The following is a 20,946-nucleotide window of genomic DNA, read 5'->3' as shown; positions in this document are numbered from 1 at the left end:
GCAATATATAGGCTACCGTATTTAGCTGCATTCTCCCCTCTTGTGTCATGGGAGCTATGAGGCTGTGTCCACCACAAGAGGTGAACAGTGGGGTCACCATATTCTAATGTCAGTATAAGGGCTGGAGGCATACAGTCTCCCATTCTCATCTTTCATTCACTTATGGTGACATTAGAATATGTGGGTAGTATGTTTACCCTTAAGCACAGGGATCTTCAGGTTCATTTAGCTTTCTGAATACAGGTGTTAGAAGGCTGGATTATTGCTCACCTGTTCATATTCATATAAGCATATATAAACATCATCTGCAAACCAGTACCTATAAAAGCACATTTTAATACTGCAATGTTAAAATGAGAATGCTCACTTTTTAGTGACAAGCATTTATAAACTATGCATATCAGGAAACCATGCAATAGAGTAAAGAAATACATTAATCTTATTAATGTAGCAAATTCTTCACTTTAAAAAATATATTTCATGTCTGTATATCAAAGGATTTGCATGATTAAAAAAAAAAGAAAAAAAAAAAACAGCTGAATGGAACTGTGAATTCCATCATTTCAGTAGGTGCTATTCATCACTCTCTAATTCCCTAATTAATGTTGCAAAGTCATATACAAACCAAGTTGCTGATTTCTTTACTGCATCTCTCACAACATTCCCACCAAAACCTGAAATGAAATAGCAGAAATTAATATGTGAATTTGACATTATACTACTGTACAAAGGCAGATGAGGAGATAAATAAAATAGCTACAATGACACAAATTACAGTATCCACATAAAACTAACTGTTCCAAATACCTTTTTGAATTCATTATACAGTATCTGTATAAATACCACAGACATAGCCACTTTTGACCATACTCATCCACAGTGAAGGGGTTTAACCCCCGGACTGTGAGCCACAGCTCAGGCTGGGTAGTGTCGCGTTGCGAGCCACAGCTCAGGCTGTGCTGACCGTGCATCACCATAAACAACTCGACCCCAGTGCAAACTTATGCATGGCGCTACACAAAGACAGAGAGAGAGAGATTTTTTTTCTTTTCACCAGATGATGTCCTGGATGTTTATCTTCAAGTTGATTATAAACAAAAACAAAACTTTTTTTTTTTTTTTTTTTTTTTTTTTTTTTTTCACTACTCCTGTATGTAAACTTACGCATGGCCCTACGCAAAGACAGAGAGAGAGAGATTTTTTCTTTTCGCCAGATGATGCCCTGGATACTTATCTTCAAGTTTAATATACAAAAAAACTAAAAAAAACTTTTTTCCTTTGTTTTTTGTGCACCACGGGGTGGGATAAAAAAATGTAATTGCACAATCCACAGGTTAAAACATACAGTACCCTCCCACAGTGAACGTATTCAGAGTAAACAATTCACCTAGTGAACGAGCAGGAGGTAATCAGGTCCACAAAACCATAGTGAATGAGTTGAACCCCGAGTGAACAAAATCAGGGGAAAGAGTAGGCCACAACCACCATCTCGCATTTTGAACAACCCCCCCGCCCCCAGCAGAGCACCTCCATGATGTCAGCCATCACACAGGAAGTGCTCAGTGGGGCAGAAACCACTTTTTGTTATTATGTTGAAAGGCACAATACGGATGTAAACAGAAGAAAACAAACATTCATCACATACTACTATGGAACTCAAGAACAACAGGAGCCAGTTGCCTCTGCATTGTCAGCTACACTTTCTGGGGAAGACAATGATAATGTGATGTCAGTGGTGTTATCTTTGGACTTCGAAGGTTTCATGGGAGTGGTAAATGAGGTAGAGAAACATAGGAAAGTGGCTCAGTCAAATGATGAGGGCGAGACTGATGGTGGGAACAAGGGAGTGGAAGGTGATGTGACGGGGAAACCCTAAGTGTATCTCCCTGCCTCGAAACCACCTGTATTCACGCCAATCATGACTGCCATCTGCTCCATTTAAGGTAAATAACCATGCGTTTGTTATATTTTATATATCTGTACTGCATGTGTTTGAAATGTGCCCTTTAGTACATCTCTAAGGCTCAAATAGTGGACTCTGAGGGAGCAATGCTGCCCATATGCTATTTTTCCCATAAGATGTGTTGTTCACAGTGAACGAATTTGCAGTAAATGAGCTCGTCTGCTGCCCATAAACTCATACCCTGTGGGATAGAACTGTACTGTACTGTACCTTATGATAAAATTTCTTATGCTAAACAAGAAAAATAATCAAAGGATAGTGTCACATATACATACAAGAACTTCCTTTTATTCAGTGAGGAGGAAAGATGGAACTGAAAAATACAGGTATATGCATGAAGGTGGATTCTCAGAGGCATAAGGGAACAGAATAATTGGTAGCTTGGTATACAACAATGCAAAATAAAAGTAACTGCAAACATCATTACCTAGAGCTTTTTCTCTCTCTCTCTCTCTCTCTCTCTCTCACATAATGACAAGGTGAGACAGGATCTAAATGCAAGGAAAGAGAAAGTTCAGATCTGGCAGAACAATCAAACAGTAGGTACCACTGCAAGTATTGGTGGTAGGTGATGGCAACCATCATCCAATCACTTGATATTGGACTGCCTACTTCTTCCTTAGGTGACTCTACACCGGGTGACAAACCTAATGGTTTCCTGTAACCCAAAAAACACCTAAATACACTGGGTGGTAGCCATATAATCAAGTAATGGGGTGATGTGGTGACTATTATGGTGCCATTGTGAACTGTACAGAGAGATACAAATGCAACGTTCTTCCAGAAACCAAACCTCCACACTCTTCCCTACACCTTCTTGTGACGAGGTACTGCCCACCACAAGGGAACATCAAGTTCACTGAGTGGGATGGTCTTGCAGGGGCATTTGCTTGTCTGCAACTGATGGACCTGAAGGGTTACAATACTACTACTACTAGCATGACTACACCTACCACTACTACACCCTGGTGCACCTATGGAAGTTTAACAGTTCAGTAAAATACTTAAGTTCATCAATCATAAGAACACTGAAAGTCAAATGACATTTTTAATTCCAGCCAGTGCAACTCAATTAGAAATGAGGTGGTGGGAGTTCTTAAGGGAGACCAAAGATAAGCCTTGCTGCCCTATCTAACACCAACTGAACTTTCCATGACAGATTATCTGGGAGACCAATCCATATAACAAACTCACTGTAGAAAAAGCCAGGTAATAGAATGGATAACTATACTGAATGGTTGTTTGAAACAATGAGTTGTGTGCCACTGAAGAAATGGGCAAAGTCACGTCACATGATTCATGTGGAAGATTCTGATCTGAATCCATCCATCCATTCATCATCCAATCCTGTGTTGCCCCATGAGAAGCCTAGGAGCCCGGGGCTAGGCAAGTTAGTCCTGACATTTAAGATGCGAGTGACCAGCCTCACTCATCCCTGAGTGACATTACATAAGCAATAAACCCCAACCACCCTTTGGATATACAACTGCCCAGGCTCAATCCACTAAACCACCAGGTGCCATAAGTTGGTTATATGGTTACCACCCAGCACAGTAAATGGTTTCCTGGTGTACAGTAAACCATTTGGACTGTCACTCAATGTAAGTCATCAGTAGACGGAAGGAAGAGGAAAGAATGAGGGAAAGAAAGACAGAGGAGATAAAGAACAGAGCTTTTAATGCTTTAGAAACCAAGATAACTAGGATTTGGTGTCTGGTTTTGTTGCACTTTCTGATCACTATAACAAGCACAGACCAACTAGGGCACAGATGGCCATGAAGTAGCTACTATCACCACCAAATGAGATAGAGGCTGCCACCCCACTTATGGCCAGTCATCAAGTATAAACATACTTTTTTGCCAAAAAGATTTGTAGAAATTTTGAAAAATTTCGTGAGGTTCTGGAAGCCACCATAAATGCCTTCTGAAAGGCACTCTGAAGCCAAGAGTTTAAATGTGCTGTTTACCATACCACCTTACCAACTTAAAAGCTGTTTACAGTTAACAGAATTTCTCCAGCCATACCACATACATGTAATAACTTCCAAAAGTAATGCCTGTTCATTTTATCATAGCTTAGTGGTGGCATGAGGATGCAGAGTCTGTAGTTATAGAGAAAACAAGACTTGGAGAAAAGGGGTGGTAAAAGAAATACTTGGCAGCTAAGCATAGAGCCAGAAAGGAGTTATAAGTCAAAGTCTGTATCTCAGAGATTTTACTGGAATGCCTAAATAGCCCTGATGCATACTGATGACTTGGTGCTGACTCCAGAGAATGAGAGGATAGCAGAGGAAAAATTTAGGAAGTGAAGGGATAGAATACAGCACAAGGATCTGAAAGTAAATGCAGATAATACAAAACCCATGATATCTATGGCAGGTGACAGTACTGACAAAGCAGAAGGAATATGGCCATGCTCAGTTTGCTGCAAGGGTGCGGGAAGTAACTCTATCTTGTGCAGTGTTTGTGACAAGTGGGTGCACAAGTGATGTGGTGGCATTAATGGTAGAATGGGAAATAAGGCTAATTATGTGTGAGCAACCATAAAAGAAAGCATGTAGGAGCACGAAGGCAGGAAAGGATTACCGGCCTCCTTGCTGGAGAGTTTCTGGAGTGCGTCAGGTAATTTTGTTATACAGGGGACATAGTATGTGCTGAAGGTGGGCCTGGAGCCAGCTTAGTAACATGAGTATGGAGGGATTGGAAAAAGTTCAGAGAGTTGTTGCCATTCCTGACATTGAGAGGGCTCTCCATTCTATTGGATCCTTGTATACAGCATGTGTTTGGAATGTAATGCTGTATAGTAGTGATACGGGCAATGAAGGAGGAGACGAATATTTGTGGACTCAAACATACTGTGATCAGATGATCAGTCAGAAGTGTAGTGACTCCTTGAATGACAGGCCTGGGAGGGGTTAGGCCTGGGAGGAGGGGGGTTAGGCCAGCAAATGAGGAATTGAGAGGAAGGATGAAACATGAATGTATTAGTGTTGTGATGTGAAGGCATAGGCTGAGATAGTCTGGATATGTGGAAAGAAGTAGGTGCAGAAGATGAGAGGTGTGATCATCGAGAGTAGAAATGTGAGGGTCAGACAAAATAAGACTTGAGAGTGTGACCTCAGGGATATGGGACTGAAAAGAGATGCTGCTAACAGTTGAGCAACATGGACAACTGTCATCAGGTGATCAAAGCCAATACATGCAACCAAGTTGGAGCCTTTACAGAGAGCTGCTATTAAGTGATCAAGGTTGACACATGTAAGCACGCTGGAGTCTTCATAAACAAATATACGAACAAACAAGCTTTTCCAGATCAATATCTACTCTTCTGAAAAACAGCTGTCTGTAAAACAATGTACCACTGTAAGTGCAGATATTAAAAATCTTAAAATATCTCACCAATAAATGCATCTGCTGGTGGGCATGCTTCCATATCAGTCACACCATCTCCAATCATGACAACATTAGAGTATCCTTCACGTTTCTTCAGATAAGAGATAACTTCAGCTTTTCCCCCTGATTTGCTGGTGAGCTGGGCCTCATCAAATCCTCCATACTCCCCTGAAATGGCAAAACAAATTAACACAATGAAGAACAAGACAAAGGTTGTGACAAATATCATCATCAATGGCAACATTCTGAACTATAACTCCACACATCATCAGACCTAAAAGTGAACACACATAATCTTACAGTTGTTGCTGTTGTTGTGCTACCAAAGTCTGTCTGACTAAGCAGACCCATTAACCACAAGCAAGAACCTACTCTTGCATGGCTATCCCATGCAATGAACCAATATTCCCAAGCAGCTGACAGTGCCTTGCCACAATGAGGCGTAGGGAAGAGTGTGGTGGTTTGGCTTCTGGGTGGATGCCACATATGCAACCCTCTACCCACTTAACAGGAGCACCATACCAAGCTCCACATTACCCCATTACTACCTCTGTCAACAAAGTTGAAGGAGGTTATATATTCACCCATGTTTCTCTGTTTGTTTATCTTTTTGTCCACACGATATCTCTGAAAGTTCTCAATGAATTTCAATGAAATTTTGTGTAAGAGTGGACCATGGGCCAAGAAAGAATTGATTAAATTCGGACAGATCTGGATCTGGATCCAGATCCTGCAATGGCATTGGAAGAGGTATGTGCTCTCTGAGTGCTTTCTAGTTTAGCTATATGGTTACCATCCAGAACTGTACATAGTTTCCTGAGGTGCAGGAAACCGTTTGGCTTGTCACTCAGTGTAGAGCCACCTGAAGTGGAAAGAAGAGTAATAAATAGTGATTGGAAGGCTGGGAGAAACAGGAAGAAAGAAGGACAGGCACAGAAAAAGAATGATAAATATGAAAGAAGAAGTACGCAGCACTACATCAAGCGGGTGGAAGATGGGAACCCCCACCTACCACCGATCTTACACTAATACACTGAATTATAACTAAGAATACTAAAATCAAATAAAAATCAAATTATAAAAAAAGAACATTATCATCAACATCTTAGTCTTGCTTCTCAAGTAATATGAGGTGCTTTACAGCAAAGTTCTTTTGTTTACTCCAGTACATATACCATAGAAGACAGTTCCAATTTGATCAATCCATCCCCAAGTCATTTGCCACAGGAGGTACACACAACTAAACATGTATCATACATAATCTATGTGAAGAGAATGAGCACAGTGAATGCCTTTTTTTATTCATGCCCAGTGAAATACAGCCTTGCAAGACTGAAAGACGAAAGTACAGCTGTTTACCACACAACCACCTTCAACAGATGCAAGTTTTAATAGTAAACAAATTGAAAATATGCTTTCCTAAAGACACTGGCAGTACCAGACATGAGCTGTGATGGGTTTTGAAACTAAGAGCTACTAATTTAAAGCATACGAGCTCATTATTTCATTTTTGTAAATATGATATTTCTGTAAAAGTGGTGTTTCATAATAACATAATTTTACTTTACAGTATGTATTCAATACTGAATTGCATATTCCTGTGTACCATACTGATCCCACACAATATCAAAATATAATATATGAGCACCTTATGTATCTAACAACTTTGGGTAGGTACAGTATACAGCAAACTGGATTAATAAATTAAAATGCATATCAACAATCTGATTTAATAGACCTTTGTATTTAATGACTCACTGTCCCCTTCAGTTCAAACGTTAGAGACGCGTTTACCGTACTGGTACCTTCACTGAATTTGGTACACATGTCATGACAAGTTGTACTGGTTGTGGTTTGCACTGTGATAATCCAAATGACTAGCTATTCTCCTTATCCATTCATCCTTCATCGAGGGAGGCGGTGGCTGAATTGGTAGAGAGGTGGCCTGCAGTCCTAATGTACCCAGGTTTGAATCCCGGCTGGGGCAGGGAATAGTTAAGGATTTGAATTTCATTAATGCTGACTTTACTGATCCACCAGAAGGCCAGCTGACATGTTATAAAAATACCCCCGCTACCCCCAATACACCAGTCCTGCATGAGGCAGCCCTAGCATGTATTCAATATGGATGGTGGGTGTTGGCACCAAAGTGGTGACATGTGGAGGTGTATGGAATGTGAGAGGACTGCTGGGCCTTGGGAACGGGCTGTGAAGCCTATGCCCAGAGTCGGACACATAAAATATATATACACTCAATCCTCGTAAATCGCGTTTATAAATCACGGATTTGTAAATCAAGGCTAAGTGGCTGTCAGACTGCCGGCACCCTTAAATCACTGTTAAGTCACGAAAATCGCGGATCTAGGCACCAAAGTGGGCCTTTTCTGGGGAGAATCGTAAACCGTGGCATTCAATTTGAAAATTGCAACTCAACAACCAATCACCACCCGTCCCTGGTGGCAAGTGTGCATACTAATGCCACAGAGTCAATGAGAAACATCAGGAACTCATCACCCACTATTTTGCCCGGGTAAGGGCAGAAGCTGAGCCTGAACCACAGCCTGGCCCTTCACAAACTGAGGACGTGGATGACGTTGCATCTGTCATCTCTGAGGGAGACTTTGAGGGCTTCCTGAGGGAGGCTGAGGAGGTGGAGAAGGGAGAACAGCATGAGGGAGCACCCCTACCTCATGCTGAGAGATTCTAAGTTCTTTCCAACACCACCCCACTCCATTCACTTAAGCAATATCGTCATAGGATTAAGGTGAGATCCCTTAACACTGCTTATTTCTATTAAATACATGCACTGAATATTCCTAAATTTGTATGTTTGTGTTTGATGGTGCCTAGATAGGTGTAGGTAGGGTGCTGTGGGGGGTGGTTGGCCAAAGTCCAGACCCAAATTCATTTTTCACACAAGAGTTATTATTTATAAACCGCGGAATTTGTAAATCGCCGCACTAGCACTGCACTAATGCCCTCTATGTTATTTTTTTTATTTTTGCTCTCCAGCGCAGCAAACACTACAGAATCAATTGCTTTGCAAATGTTCCAGTATGTAGTCATCAACATATGCAGGTACTAGTGAGCCTGGGTATTGATACTGAGATCCAACAAACACTTTTTGAGATATTGAGGAAAATAAAAATGGCCGCCTCATGCCTGACAGTGCTAAATTGGAAAGTATTTGGCTGATTTCGATTAAACTCGATGGAAATGTAGGGGGTCATGAATGAACACGATCTGCATAGTATGAACAACCTTGACCTTGATCTCAAGGTCACAGGTCAAAATCCACAGAAAAATTTTGAGTCATACGAAAAGTCCCTTAATATTAGGTCTACAATGATAACAAAAGTATTTTTCTCTGAAATGTGGAGTTCTTTGAAATTTGCTTCAGCAATTTCAGAACTCTAATTAGTCATTACTATTATTATTATTATTATTATTATTATTATTATTATCATTACTATTATACTGGTGACTCTACACTCCCTCTTCTGTCTTTTTTTCCTTCATTCTTTCCTCTCCCCTCTGTGTATGGGTGACTACACTAAGTGACAAGCCAAATGGCTTCCTGTACACTAGGAAACAATTTAATACGCCGGGTGGTAACCATATAACCAAATTATGGCGCCTGGTGGTTTAGTGGGTAATTAAGGTGTTCCTATCGGATTGAGCCTGTGCAGGTTTACATCCAAGGGACAGTTGGGGTTTATTGCTCACGTAATGCCACTCAGGGATGAGTTAGGCTGGTCACTCTCATCTAAAATGTCAGGACCAACTTGCCTAGCACCGGGCTCCTATGCTCCTCATGAGACGACAACACAGGATTAGATGATGATGATGATGATTATGATGATTAAGGAAAACTAATCAAACATTAACCCACCATCAAAAAAGAACTTGAGTCTGTTGGCAAATATATTCTCTAGAGGGATGTTCAACATCTTGGCCACAGGAGCAATTAAGGAGCGGAATCCCCCGGACACAAGGTAAACATCAACATCACGGGCTTGTAACGCTGACACTAACTGGCTGGGAAAGGAATAAAATCACTATGATTAAACAGATACAGAACAAAAGCTTGTGGTGATGATAAGGATGAGGATGCCACAAGTAAAAGTACAAAAAATGACATGTAGAAACAAAGTAAATCTCTAGCTTCTTGCTTCAGTCTTCTGATATTTCAAATACAGTAGTGAAGTATGGGCAGAACATCAGTAAATAATTAGGAATATCTACTTATCTTTAATGGCAGTACCATACTATATCATCAGAAATATTGTCTGTCTGTCTATCTTTTCACCTCTCTGTCAGTCTGTCTATCTACTGTACCTCTTTAAATACATGTATAATAATAAATAACAGCATGCTCACTATGGGCTGGGATCTTGATCTATTTCCCTGCTCAATTCCCTAACACTTAGGTGTCTATGCAGGACGTCATCTCATGTCTTCTTTGGTCTGCCTCAGGACACTTCCCTCCATAGGCTAATCCCACCTGTGACCCTCCTCAGCCAGTTATCCTCTCCTCCTCTCTCCTCTCAACATGTCCAAACCATCTCAACCATCCAGTCTGTATTACCTCTCTGATATTTCTTATGCCAAGGCCCTCTCACAGCACAATTTTCTCAATTTTGTCATTCAGTGAAACCATACAAATCCTTCTCAACACAACCCTTTCACTTCATTCCAATCTACCTGGATCATCTTCTGTGATATGCCAAGTCTCACTTCCATTCTGCATAATATATCTCACTGATTTTATAAAAATGCCCTTGACACTAAAAGAAAGCTCACTAACTGTGATGGACCTAGTCTCTGCTTCTATGCCTGTACTCAGCATGCTTCCCAGAAAATACAACTACACTATGCATACTATGTGACTTTCTCCTCCATTGATACTTTCCAGTCTGTCATCCACAGCCCAGATACCCTTGCACTTTGCATACAGAAAATTTTTCACATCCTGTGGTCTCCTATTAACACCACACCATCTTTTATGGACCAATCTATTACGGTACAAGATGTCTATGTGATAAAACTCCTTCCAATTTCCTTTCTTCACAAAGAACTATGCCAAATACCTTGTTCCATGACATTACTGTCTTTACAACTACACCTTAGTTATACCAGTAATAAGTTTTAGACTCTTTGCTTATATCCTGTCCCTCCATTTCTCAACTTCTCTTAACTCCTCCACACCTTCAGAAATCAAAATCAAATTATCAGTATATGCCAAGACAACTCCCACTGTAGCCTACTTTCACACTCTCTTGACAATGCTTCAAGTGCTAAACTGAACAGCAGCAACAATAAAGTATGGTAAAAAAGACATCATCATATAAGAGGAATTGAAACTTACTCCACATCTTTAGTAAGCTTGGGAGGATTGGCACGTGTGAAGTTCTGAATGGTCTCCAGCCTGGGTTTCAACAGTTTTAATCTTGCTCGCAGGGCTGTCCGAAAGTCCATCCCTCCCTGCATGGCCTCCACAGTTCTGATAGAAGAATGCATGCATTTAAAAGTCTGTTTACCAGATATAAGTTAACCAAATACTTCTATCTATCTATCTATTGCCAGACGCCATAATTCCATACGAGGTGGCCATTTGACTATGAGTTATTTGTTTTACAGGGAGGGGCACTAACCCTCCACCAACCCACTTGACACGTAGGGAGCACGTATGGGTTGGTTATATGGTTACCACCCAGCGTTGTAAATGGTTTCTTGGCTTACAGGAAACCATTTGGCTTGTCACTCAATGTAAAGCCACCTGTAACGGAAAGAAAAGCAATAAGTAGCGACAGAAAAGATGGGAGAAATAGGAAGACAGGAGGGCAGGCACAGAAAAAGAATGATAAAAGCTAAGGAAGAAGTAGGCAGCACTACATCAAGTGAGTGGATGATGGTCGCCACCACCTACCACTACCAAATCAATCAATCAATTGCCAGACGCCATGTATCCCAGAAGCGGGGTGGCCAAGGCTTAGAGTTAATTGTTTTACAGGGATGGGCACTAATCCTCCACCAACCCCACTTAATACGTAGGGAGCTACCAAATACTTGCTGTTATTAAAATTAAATGAGTAAATTTATTGTTATAATTTGTTTACGTTGCTACATATTTCTTAAAGAAAAAACACTATTATTAACTTGCACTTTGCACCTCAAGCAACTGCAACTCTATGTCTGTAGTAGTTAACAAGAGGGAGGTATCTTTACATTTTATAACAAACTTAGCCTATTAGTTTTTTACTGTACAATATTCTATTTCAATATCCCTGTGAAGAACTGTGAGTGTTACCTTCATTTTATTCTAGGTGACTGTACTGTTCCTTGATTTTATTCTAACCTGCTGTACTGTTCCATGATTTTATTCTGTTTTATCAGGACTTTATTCCACTGAACCATCACATTTTGCGTGCCCACTGCCTTTTTCTTGTGTAGCTAGCCTTATCATGTACTGTACTGTGCAGTATGGTATTTTTTCATGTCACTGCAGGATATGGCCCTGCAATGATGATTACCTGTCTGTGGTTGATGGGTCTGCTTGACTATGGTAATTGCTTGGCTGTGGTTTATAGGTCTGTTTCACCAGATACTGAAGTGTAAAACACCAGCAGCAAGTGTTGTATGATGTACTGTAATGGCCTTTTACAATGGCTTTCAAAGTCTGGGTATGCAGGAAGCAAAGGGGCTAGGGGAGATGTCCATTATCCGGACAGAGTCATTACCCGGACATGCCTTTGGCACTATTATGCCGGATAATCGAGTGATTACTGTACTTATTTTCCCTTCTCCAATAATGTATTGTGGTGGAGTCCAACAGAGTTAATTCACCTTAACATGACCAAAGTTTTTATCCTTTTGCAGCCTGTTTCACATAACTCAGGGGCAGAATATGGCAACAATAGCTCTACTTCCTTTCCTTAGCACTTCATTGTGACTACCATCAAATGTTAATATTAATTTCTTGTTACAGCTCAGCATTCATGATGGAGAAATGGCAATTTTTGGCCAAATTAGTGTGGAGATAGTATAGTAGAGATTTCAGTGTCAAAAAGTCTACCTTATACTCACAGGTTCTTCACCTCTTCTTCCTTGCCACAGAAGGAGGCAAGCTGGTCAAGCCCTTCATCCATAATAACTGTTGAGTCCACGTCAAAGCACACTGCATCAGTTGACCGCCAGATTGTTCGGCATTCTTCTAGTGATGGCAACTGTCTACCTGGAAAATCATCATCATCATCATCATCATCCTATTTCCAGCAAAACTGAACAGACAGAATCCAGTAATAGGAAAAGGAAAGCATAAACTAGAGAGACATAGCAACAGAGGGCCTGATGAAATAGTCTATCTATCTATCTATCTATTGCCAGACACCACAATCCCGCAAAGGGTGGCCATTTGACACTGAGTTAGTTGTTTTACAGGGAGGGGCACCAACCCTCCACCAACCCACTTGTTGACACGTAGGGAGCACGTATGGCTTGGTTATATGGTTACCACCCGGCGTTGTAAATGGTTTCTTGGCTTACAGGAAACCATTTGGCTTGTCACTCAATGTAAAGCCACCTGTAAAGGAAAGAAAAGGAATAAGAAGTGACAGGAAAGATAGGAGAAATAGGAAGAGAGGAGGGCAGGCACAGAAAAAGAATGATAAAAGCTAAGGAAGTAGGCAGCACTACATCAAGTGAGTGGATGATGGTCGCCACCACCTACCACAATACAAGCCTTTAAAATGTTCAGCTCCATCTGACAGGCAAAATCCATCCACATATTTGTAGTTGCTTTCTTATCAATGCCCTTCACAGATACCTTTAGGATAAAGCAACCTGGACATAATGAGATGACAGCCAAGGCCAATCACTTGACCACTAATTCCAGTAACTCAGCAATATTTATAACTAGCACAGAAGCCCATCTCCAGCTACACCCATTAGGAGTCAACCTCCCCCACCCACCTATTTTCCCTCAGGGACTTCTTCCTGCATGGACCAACTCATGGACCTACGATCACAGTGGATCTACGGTACTGAATTTTTTCCCCTTTGGACCTACGGTATTTTTTCCCCATTGAACAATTTTCCCATGGACCTAACTACTCCGTATGGACCTAGTTTCCCCATGGATCTGTTCCACCACAAACCTATTTTACCATAAATCAATTTTACCCACATGGACTATTTTCCCCCACAGACCTATTTTACTCCATGGATTTATTAAACCATGGACCTACTTACCTCATTAGCCTAATTTGGTCCATGCACCTATTTTACCCCATGGACCTGTATTATACCCTGGACCTTGGCCTTTGATTGATACTGCTACCAATGACCTGTCTCTTCCATGGACCTACTCTTACCCAATGGATCTATGCTCCTACATGGGCCCCCTTTCCCCCAAGAACTTATTCCCCCATGGACCAATTATCCCACAAGGACCTATTCCCACCATGAACCTATTTACCCCATGAACCTGTCTTCCCATCACTCACCCACCGGGCCACATACCTGCCCACTCACCCAGGGTAGTCTGCCTCAGCAGCAGGATGATGACTTAGCACACACACACACACAGAGGCACAGCATATTTAATAATATAAATGAAACTCTGTTTCTCATATGTTTATTTCCAGTACTTGCTTATTGAATGTACCGTATACATTCAGAAATCCCACACACATTTTGAACAGCACAACAACAGAAATTCCCATTTTGTTTGAATGTCTTCAAAACTGAACAAATGGAAAAGCACGTTCATCAGCCACATAGGTTATCTGTGCTGTGCCAACAAAAACCATCCACTGGCATTCCTGTCAGCCAGCACAAATATATATCATTTACCGGTATATGTGGCAGGTGGTGGCAACCATCATCCACTCACTTGATGTAGTGCTGCCTGCATCTTCCTTCACCTTTATCATTCTTTTTCTGTGTCTGCCCTCCACTCTTCCTGTTTCTACCATCTTTCCTGTCACTTTTTTTTTTACTCTTCTTTCCTTTTGAGGTGACTTTACATTGAATGACAACCCTAATGGTTTCCTGTAAGCCAGGAAACCATATACAAAGCTGGATGGTAACCATATAACCAACCCACAACTTCCACAAGTGTTCCCTACGTGTCAGCAAGTGTTCTCTCCCCGTAAAACCACTACCTCAAACCACCCCTTATGGGATTATGGCGTCAGGCTATAGACAGATATATAGACAGATCTTTTTAAATAACTTCATACCCAATCCAGTACTTTCACATCAGATCAGGCCTCTTGTTAGAGCAATTAGGGCCATTCAGTACCACTCAGGCCATTTCAGGGTCTTTCAAGCTCCTCATATTCGTTCAAGCCCAGTATGGTTGATCTGGCTAGGTCCAGGTAAATTCAGCAACGCCACTGCATGCCTAATGACGCCCTTAACATCCTTTTTAACACAGTCTGATAAATTTCAAGTTGGTTTAAGGCCGGTTAGGTCCAGTTACGTTTTTTCAAGGTCATTTAATGTCAGCGTTTCCCAAACTGGGAGCTAATGCAAGATTTTAGAGGGGCCATGTCTGGAAGCCTCGTCCAAACAGATTTTGCTGCAGTATCGTATTACAAAACTGTTGAGAAAGTGGGGTGGGGGGTGACTATAACAGCCCCTACCCACACATTTCAGTTATTAATATGCTGTCCCCCACCCCACCCCACCCCAAAAAAAAAAAAAAAAAAAAAGAAGAATGCCCCAAACCCCACAAGCGATGGCATGAGCAGCAGAGTTCTAAGCAGACCTAGTACGTTTATGTAGCTTCCATCTACCACGCCAGGTACGCAGACCTGTTTAGCTATTATCTGAAAACTGTACACCAACCTGCATGGTACTATCTTTACATCTGCTCAAACAGCTTCTGAACAACTGTAACCTGCTGGACAGGCGAGTCTAAGTTGTGGGACAAAGCTACAATCCGATCCTAGTGAAAGTTGACCTTCATATACATGGTGCCCCGTAGACAGCACTTTACTAGAATCTCACGCGGCAGTATCTTATTTGTTACAGGGACGTCTCTGTCGGGTAGTGTGCGTGTGCTTGTGGCAATGGGAGTAGGAAATAATAAATAATGCAGTGTACTGGTACGTAATGATGACATTGAGCCGTCCCCACAATCCACGAGAAATCGCAGGGCAGAGTGGAAATGGTGTGTTATACATGGGGCACACTTCAAAGAATTACAGTTCATTTTTACTAAGCAGATATTTTCGTCCTTTTTCTGCTTATTTTTTCAGTAGCTCAGTGGTAGAATAAGACAATATTACGGCTCTGCATCCTTTTCACAGCATTTTTTGTCTTTTTCGTGACAAGCACCATATTCTAGTGTTAATCTCTCTTTATAGCTCAGCACTGAACATGGTGAAATGACAGTTTTGGGCAGATATAGTAAGATGAGTAAAGGTCAGCAATGAACTCTTGACACAAGCCTCCCACTGGCCTGACTGTCAAAACCTTGGCCTACATTCTGCTTCTGTATTTAGCGTGTCTGGCTTTGGTCATTCATTCTGGCTTCAGTTTTATCCTTCGACTGCCAAATGCTTTCAGGTATGCACGAACTTTTGGTGTCAGACTGAATAAAGATAAATATAAAAGTCCACAGAAAGGAATGAGTTACGAAAGTTTTGTTTTATTAATCATTAGTTTTATTGTTATTAATAGCTAAGGGAGCACCCCTAGGTGCAGCTCTGTCTGTTTGTCTTTCACTAATGATTTTGGCCGCAAAGTGCTTTATTCCGTAGACACTGGCAACTTTTGCGAGGGCACACCACACCACACCACACCTAATGGTACAAAATCACCCTCCCACACCACACCTAGCCAAGGACATTAACTGAAGGCCCTGAACCTGCTGCATCAAATACTTTTCTGCTTTCTGAAAATCGTGACTGCCAAGATACCGCCACAAAAAAAAAAAAGTACTTTGCCTGAATACCAGAGTGCAACAGCTGCGAATGATTAACAATGCAATAAACCTGTCTTGTGCAAATAGACAAGGCTTGAAAATATAACCTACCCAGTGAACCCAGCAGAACGTGGGGTGGGGGAGTAGCATGGGTAGGGAGTGGAGTGGGGTGAGGGAGTGGTGTGGGATGGGGGAGTGGTGTTGAAGAGTGAGATGGAGAGAAGTGAGATGGGAAAAAGTGGGACAAGGAGAAATGAGATGGAGGAGAAGTGGGATGAGAGAAAAGTGGGATGGGAGAGAAGTAGGATGGGGAGAAATGGGATAGGGAGAGGTGAGATGGGGAGAAGTGGGATGGGAGAGAAGTAGGACGAGAGGTGGGATGGGAAGAGGTGAGATGGGGAGAAGTGGGATGGGACGAAAGTGAGATGGAGACACGTGGGATGGAGAGAAGTGGGATAGGGAGAAGTGGGGTGGGAGAGAAGTGAGATGAGAGAGATGAGAAGTGGGATGGCAGAGAAGTGAGATGGGTGAGAACTGGGATGAATGAGAAATGGGATGGGGAGAAGTGGGGTGGGAGAAGTGGGATGGGAGAGAAGTGGGATAGGTGAGAAATGGGATGGGGAGAAGTAAGATGGGGAAAATGGGATGGGGAGAAGTGGGATGAAGAGGAAGTGGGGCGGGAGAGGAGTGAAGTGGGGAGAAATTGGATTTGGAAGAAGTGGGATGCAGAGGAAGTGAGGGGAAGTAGGCTGGGACATGAATGTACCGACGCAGTCTTGATGTATTATGAGAGAGAGGGAGAGAGAGAGAGAGAGATTGTTCACTGCTCGTATATGGCCCCGCAGACACGTCATAAAAATAGCTCCACTACCTTCATACCATAACATTATAGCTACTTCACACTTGGCACGGATTTTCACCGTTTTGTAGCTTATTTACGTACCTCAGTGACAGAAAAAAACAGTGCTACGGCTCTGGATAAATCTCACAGCACTTCTTCGCGACCAGCATCGTATTCTCCCGTTCATCTGTTGTTACACCTCAGCGTGTAAGATGAAGGGACGGCAATTTTAGGCCAAGTAGGGGTAAAAAGAGTATAGATCTGGGTGTCTGATCACCAAGCGCATGACACTGAAGACTGATAAGTGCTTGGGCCCAAGAGCCAAGTGACACGTGAGGCTGCGGGGGACCAATCTTCTGATGGTGGATTGCAGGTAAATTATTGGACTTTTGCAACAATTTCGCTAGCCTTTGATTAGAGCAAGATGCATAGAAATTATGATGTTAATGATGATGATGGTGGTGGCAGTAGTAGTAGTAGTAGTTGTTGTTGTTGTAAATAATAATAATAAGAATGATAAATATTATTATTATTATTATTATTATTACTATTATTATAACTCAATCATTGCCAAGAATCAGTCCGTTGGTCTATTTATAAAATTCCAAGGAGCTCAATCAGTGCCAAGGATTACATAACTTTTGCCAACTCGGTGGGGAGGGGGGAGGGGGGAAGGTAGACGGGCAAAGAGGTGAAGAGGAAGTGAGAGAGAAAAAGAACTAGGAGAGACGAAAATAAATGTAAGTAGGCAGAGAAGTGCAGAGGAAGTGGAGAGAATATCAGTCTATTCAACTATTGTCAGACGCCTTTATCCCGTTAGAGGTGGCCACAAACAATATAATCTCCTCCATGTCGCCCTGTCCTCTGACATTTGGCTTCCCTTCTTCCAACTCACACCCATCCCCCTCTCATATATCTCTCCAATTCATTCCTCCATCCTATCCTTGGTCTCCCCTTTCTCTTCTCCCTGCCCCAATCACATGCACCCCTAGTCAATCTCTCATTCTCCATGGTCTCTACATAATCAAACTATCTTCCAATATTTCTCTTGACACTCAATCACATCCACATCATTATCAAAAAGCTCTTTTTTACTTCCTCATTTATCTGTCTTTCTCTGTGTAACTTCACACGCTCTTCTCAAATAACTCATTTCCACTGCTCTTACTCTTGACTTGTGTCCTTCTAACAGGGTCCATGCTTCACTTCTATATGACAGGGTGTGGATCAAAATACTGTCATGCAGCGACTTCTTTACCTCCATGCTCGCGTCTCTATTCATTGTCACTGTTTTCAATGAACCAGCAACCTTTCCTCTCTCCTGCACCCTTTCAGGCACTTAATCCCCTAAACTTCCATCTTTTCTGGTCACACTACCAAAGTGCTTAAATAAACTTGCATTCTCCATTTCGCTACCATCCAGCCTTACTGCGCATTCTGTGCCTTCGTTTCTCTCAAGGCCATACCTTTACTCTTATCATCTTCACCTGACAATACCATATCGTAATCAAACAACATTACAAAAATGACAAAGAGAAAAACAAGACAGGGGAGAAGGGAAGCAGATGGGTAGAAAAGTGACAAAAATAGGAAATGGGGAGAAGAGAGACAAGTAGCCAGAGACGTGAAGTGAGAGAGGAAACCAAGAAATGAACAAGACGAAAGATATGTGGACAGAGAAGTGAAGGGGAAGTGGGAGAGAAACAAGAGCTGGAGAAGGAATGCTGGTTGGAAGAGAGGTGAGGTGGAAGTGAAAGAGAATCACAGAAATGAGGGAAAACGAAGGCAGGGACAGAGAAGTGAGGAAGTGAGAGAAAAAACAATGAAGGAAGGAAGGAAGACAGATGAGCAAAGAAGTGACGAGGGACGAAAAACAAGAACTTGAGAGAGAGAGAGAGAGAGAGAGAGAGAGAGAGAGAGAGAGAGAGAGAGAGAGGAAAAGTGGGCAGGGAGTGACAAAACAGGAATGCCAAGGTCTCAGAGTTAAGGAAAAAAAAGAAAAAAAAAAAACACACACGACAGACCTGCTTTTCCTTGCAGCTGATGTGGGGCAAAAACCAGACCCAAGATTGTAAAAAAAAAAAAAAATAAAAAAAAAATGAAAGGCTGGAGGGGTGCGATGATGTCCTCAATGATCAATACAGCTCGTGATGCCTGTATTCTCGTAAGGCAAGGACACTCCCTAATACCTATTCCCTGGCGATTTATTTCTGGATATGGCTGGTTAATATCCTTTTGCACGTCATCTATGCAGGGTATGGCGATACTGAAAGGATTTATGTAACACGGAGAGGGGCAGCAAAGTATAAAATGCATAATAAATCACTTAGGAAAAGGTGTTAGCGAGCGTCCTTAACCGAAGAGAATAAACGTCCAAGCAAGTTAATCTAAGTGACTGCCTATAATAACAATACTTACAATAAATACGATAAATACGACAGCGGGATATTAGCGGGAAGTACAGGGCATTTGCAATATCCATCGTCTGTGGTGTCAGAATGTTTCACGTGGAATGTGCACCAATTCTTTTTTCTTTCTTTTTTTGTTGTTGCTGAAGTGTGCATCTCAAAACAACACAGAGCCACCTTAAATTATCCTTCCCAGTTAAAGGAGTTTTGTTATTATTATTATTATTATTATTATTATCATTAGTAGTAGTAGTACCGCCAGAAGACTTAATGTAACTTAGGAACTTCATCTCATGGTGAAGAATATGAAGGCTATATCATAACTACTCAAAAAGTCTCCCCAATAACCTAAATAATACAGTCAGGAATTTGTTTGAAAATATTTAACCTCTTCACCCCCATACCTAACTTTCATCTCATTCTTCCCACCGCCAGACGATTTTATTGACCTCTTTCTGACTGGAGGGATTAGATATAGCTCTAACTAAACCCTTTACTAGAAAAAATAAATAAAAAATCGTCTGCAAGTACCAGGGATTAGGCAGAAAAATGTGTCCTTGGTTTGAAGAGCTGGCAGACTTCCTTCTCCTCGTAGAGTGGGGTAAAAACTAGACTCTCTCTCTCTCTCTCTCTCTCTCTCTCTCTCTCTCTCTCTCTCTCTCTCTCTCTCTCTCTCTCTCTCTCTTTCAGGATGACGTGCTTAAGCTGTTTATAATCTTTTTTCCCACACTTTTTTATTTATAGCTTAACGATGACACCTCTTAATGAACGTTTCCAAGGTTAAAAATCTCCAGCCGCTGTTTTTCAATACGGTGACGCGTTTTTCTACAACTACTACTACTACTACTATTTGCTATCACCAGACTATTACTACACAACTTGCGAAGAATCTCCACTACTGAAGGGTTTAGTTTAGGCTACATCTATCACACCTATCTCCTCCACTTTCACGAGTTTCTCCAAGGCGGAATAAACTAGCTTGGAGATAAGAATTAAAATAACGATACGTGACTGGGTTTATCTGGTTATCCCCTGAAATTAGAAAACTGTACGCATTGCAATATCTACTTTTAATTCTCCTGTTAATACGCAATGATGACGTATTATCTATATTTACGTCGCCGATACAAATGATGACGTATTATCTGTTTCTAATTCTTCTTCTAATACACAATGATGACGTATTATCTCTTTTAAGCTCTACTAATATATAATGATTATTTGCATGACGACGTATTATCTCTTTCTAATTCTACTAATACACAATGATGACGTATTATCTATATATGACGCATTATCTATTTCTACTAATACACAATGACGTATTATCTATTTTTCTGACGCAGTATCTATTTTTATTTCTCCTAGTACTATACAATAATGACGTATTTATTTTTATGATGCATTA

At 41.4% G+C, this 20,946-nt stretch overlaps 1 protein-coding gene across 1 annotated transcript in view; it reads right to left on the bottom strand.

Annotated features, from left to right (window-relative positions):
- Positions 1 to 443: 443 nt before the first annotated feature.
- aay (phosphoserine phosphatase) overlaps positions 444 to 20,946 on the bottom strand; it is a 46,768-nt gene continuing 26,265 nt past the window's right edge. Inside the window, exons 3-7 of the mRNA XM_080265776.1 lie at positions 12,443 to 12,590; positions 10,725 to 10,859; positions 9,249 to 9,394; positions 5,363 to 5,524; positions 444 to 674 (exon numbers count right to left, since the gene is read on the bottom strand). Coding sequence (XP_080121902.1) covers positions 574 to 674; positions 5,363 to 5,524; positions 9,249 to 9,394; positions 10,725 to 10,859; positions 12,443 to 12,590 — 692 coding nt within the window. The 3' untranslated portion in view covers positions 444 to 573. The remainder of the gene's footprint in view (positions 675 to 5,362; positions 5,525 to 9,248; positions 9,395 to 10,724; positions 10,860 to 12,442; positions 12,591 to 20,946) is intronic.

Source organism: Coenobita brevimanus, chromosome 16, assembly GCF_032717465.1.
Source record: "Coenobita brevimanus isolate Jiangsu-jjx chromosome 16, ASM3271746v2, whole genome shotgun sequence".
NCBI classification, from domain to species: Eukaryota; Metazoa; Arthropoda; class Malacostraca; order Decapoda; family Coenobitidae; genus Coenobita; species Coenobita brevimanus.
This window is presented reverse-complemented; position numbering and strand designations above follow the sequence as displayed.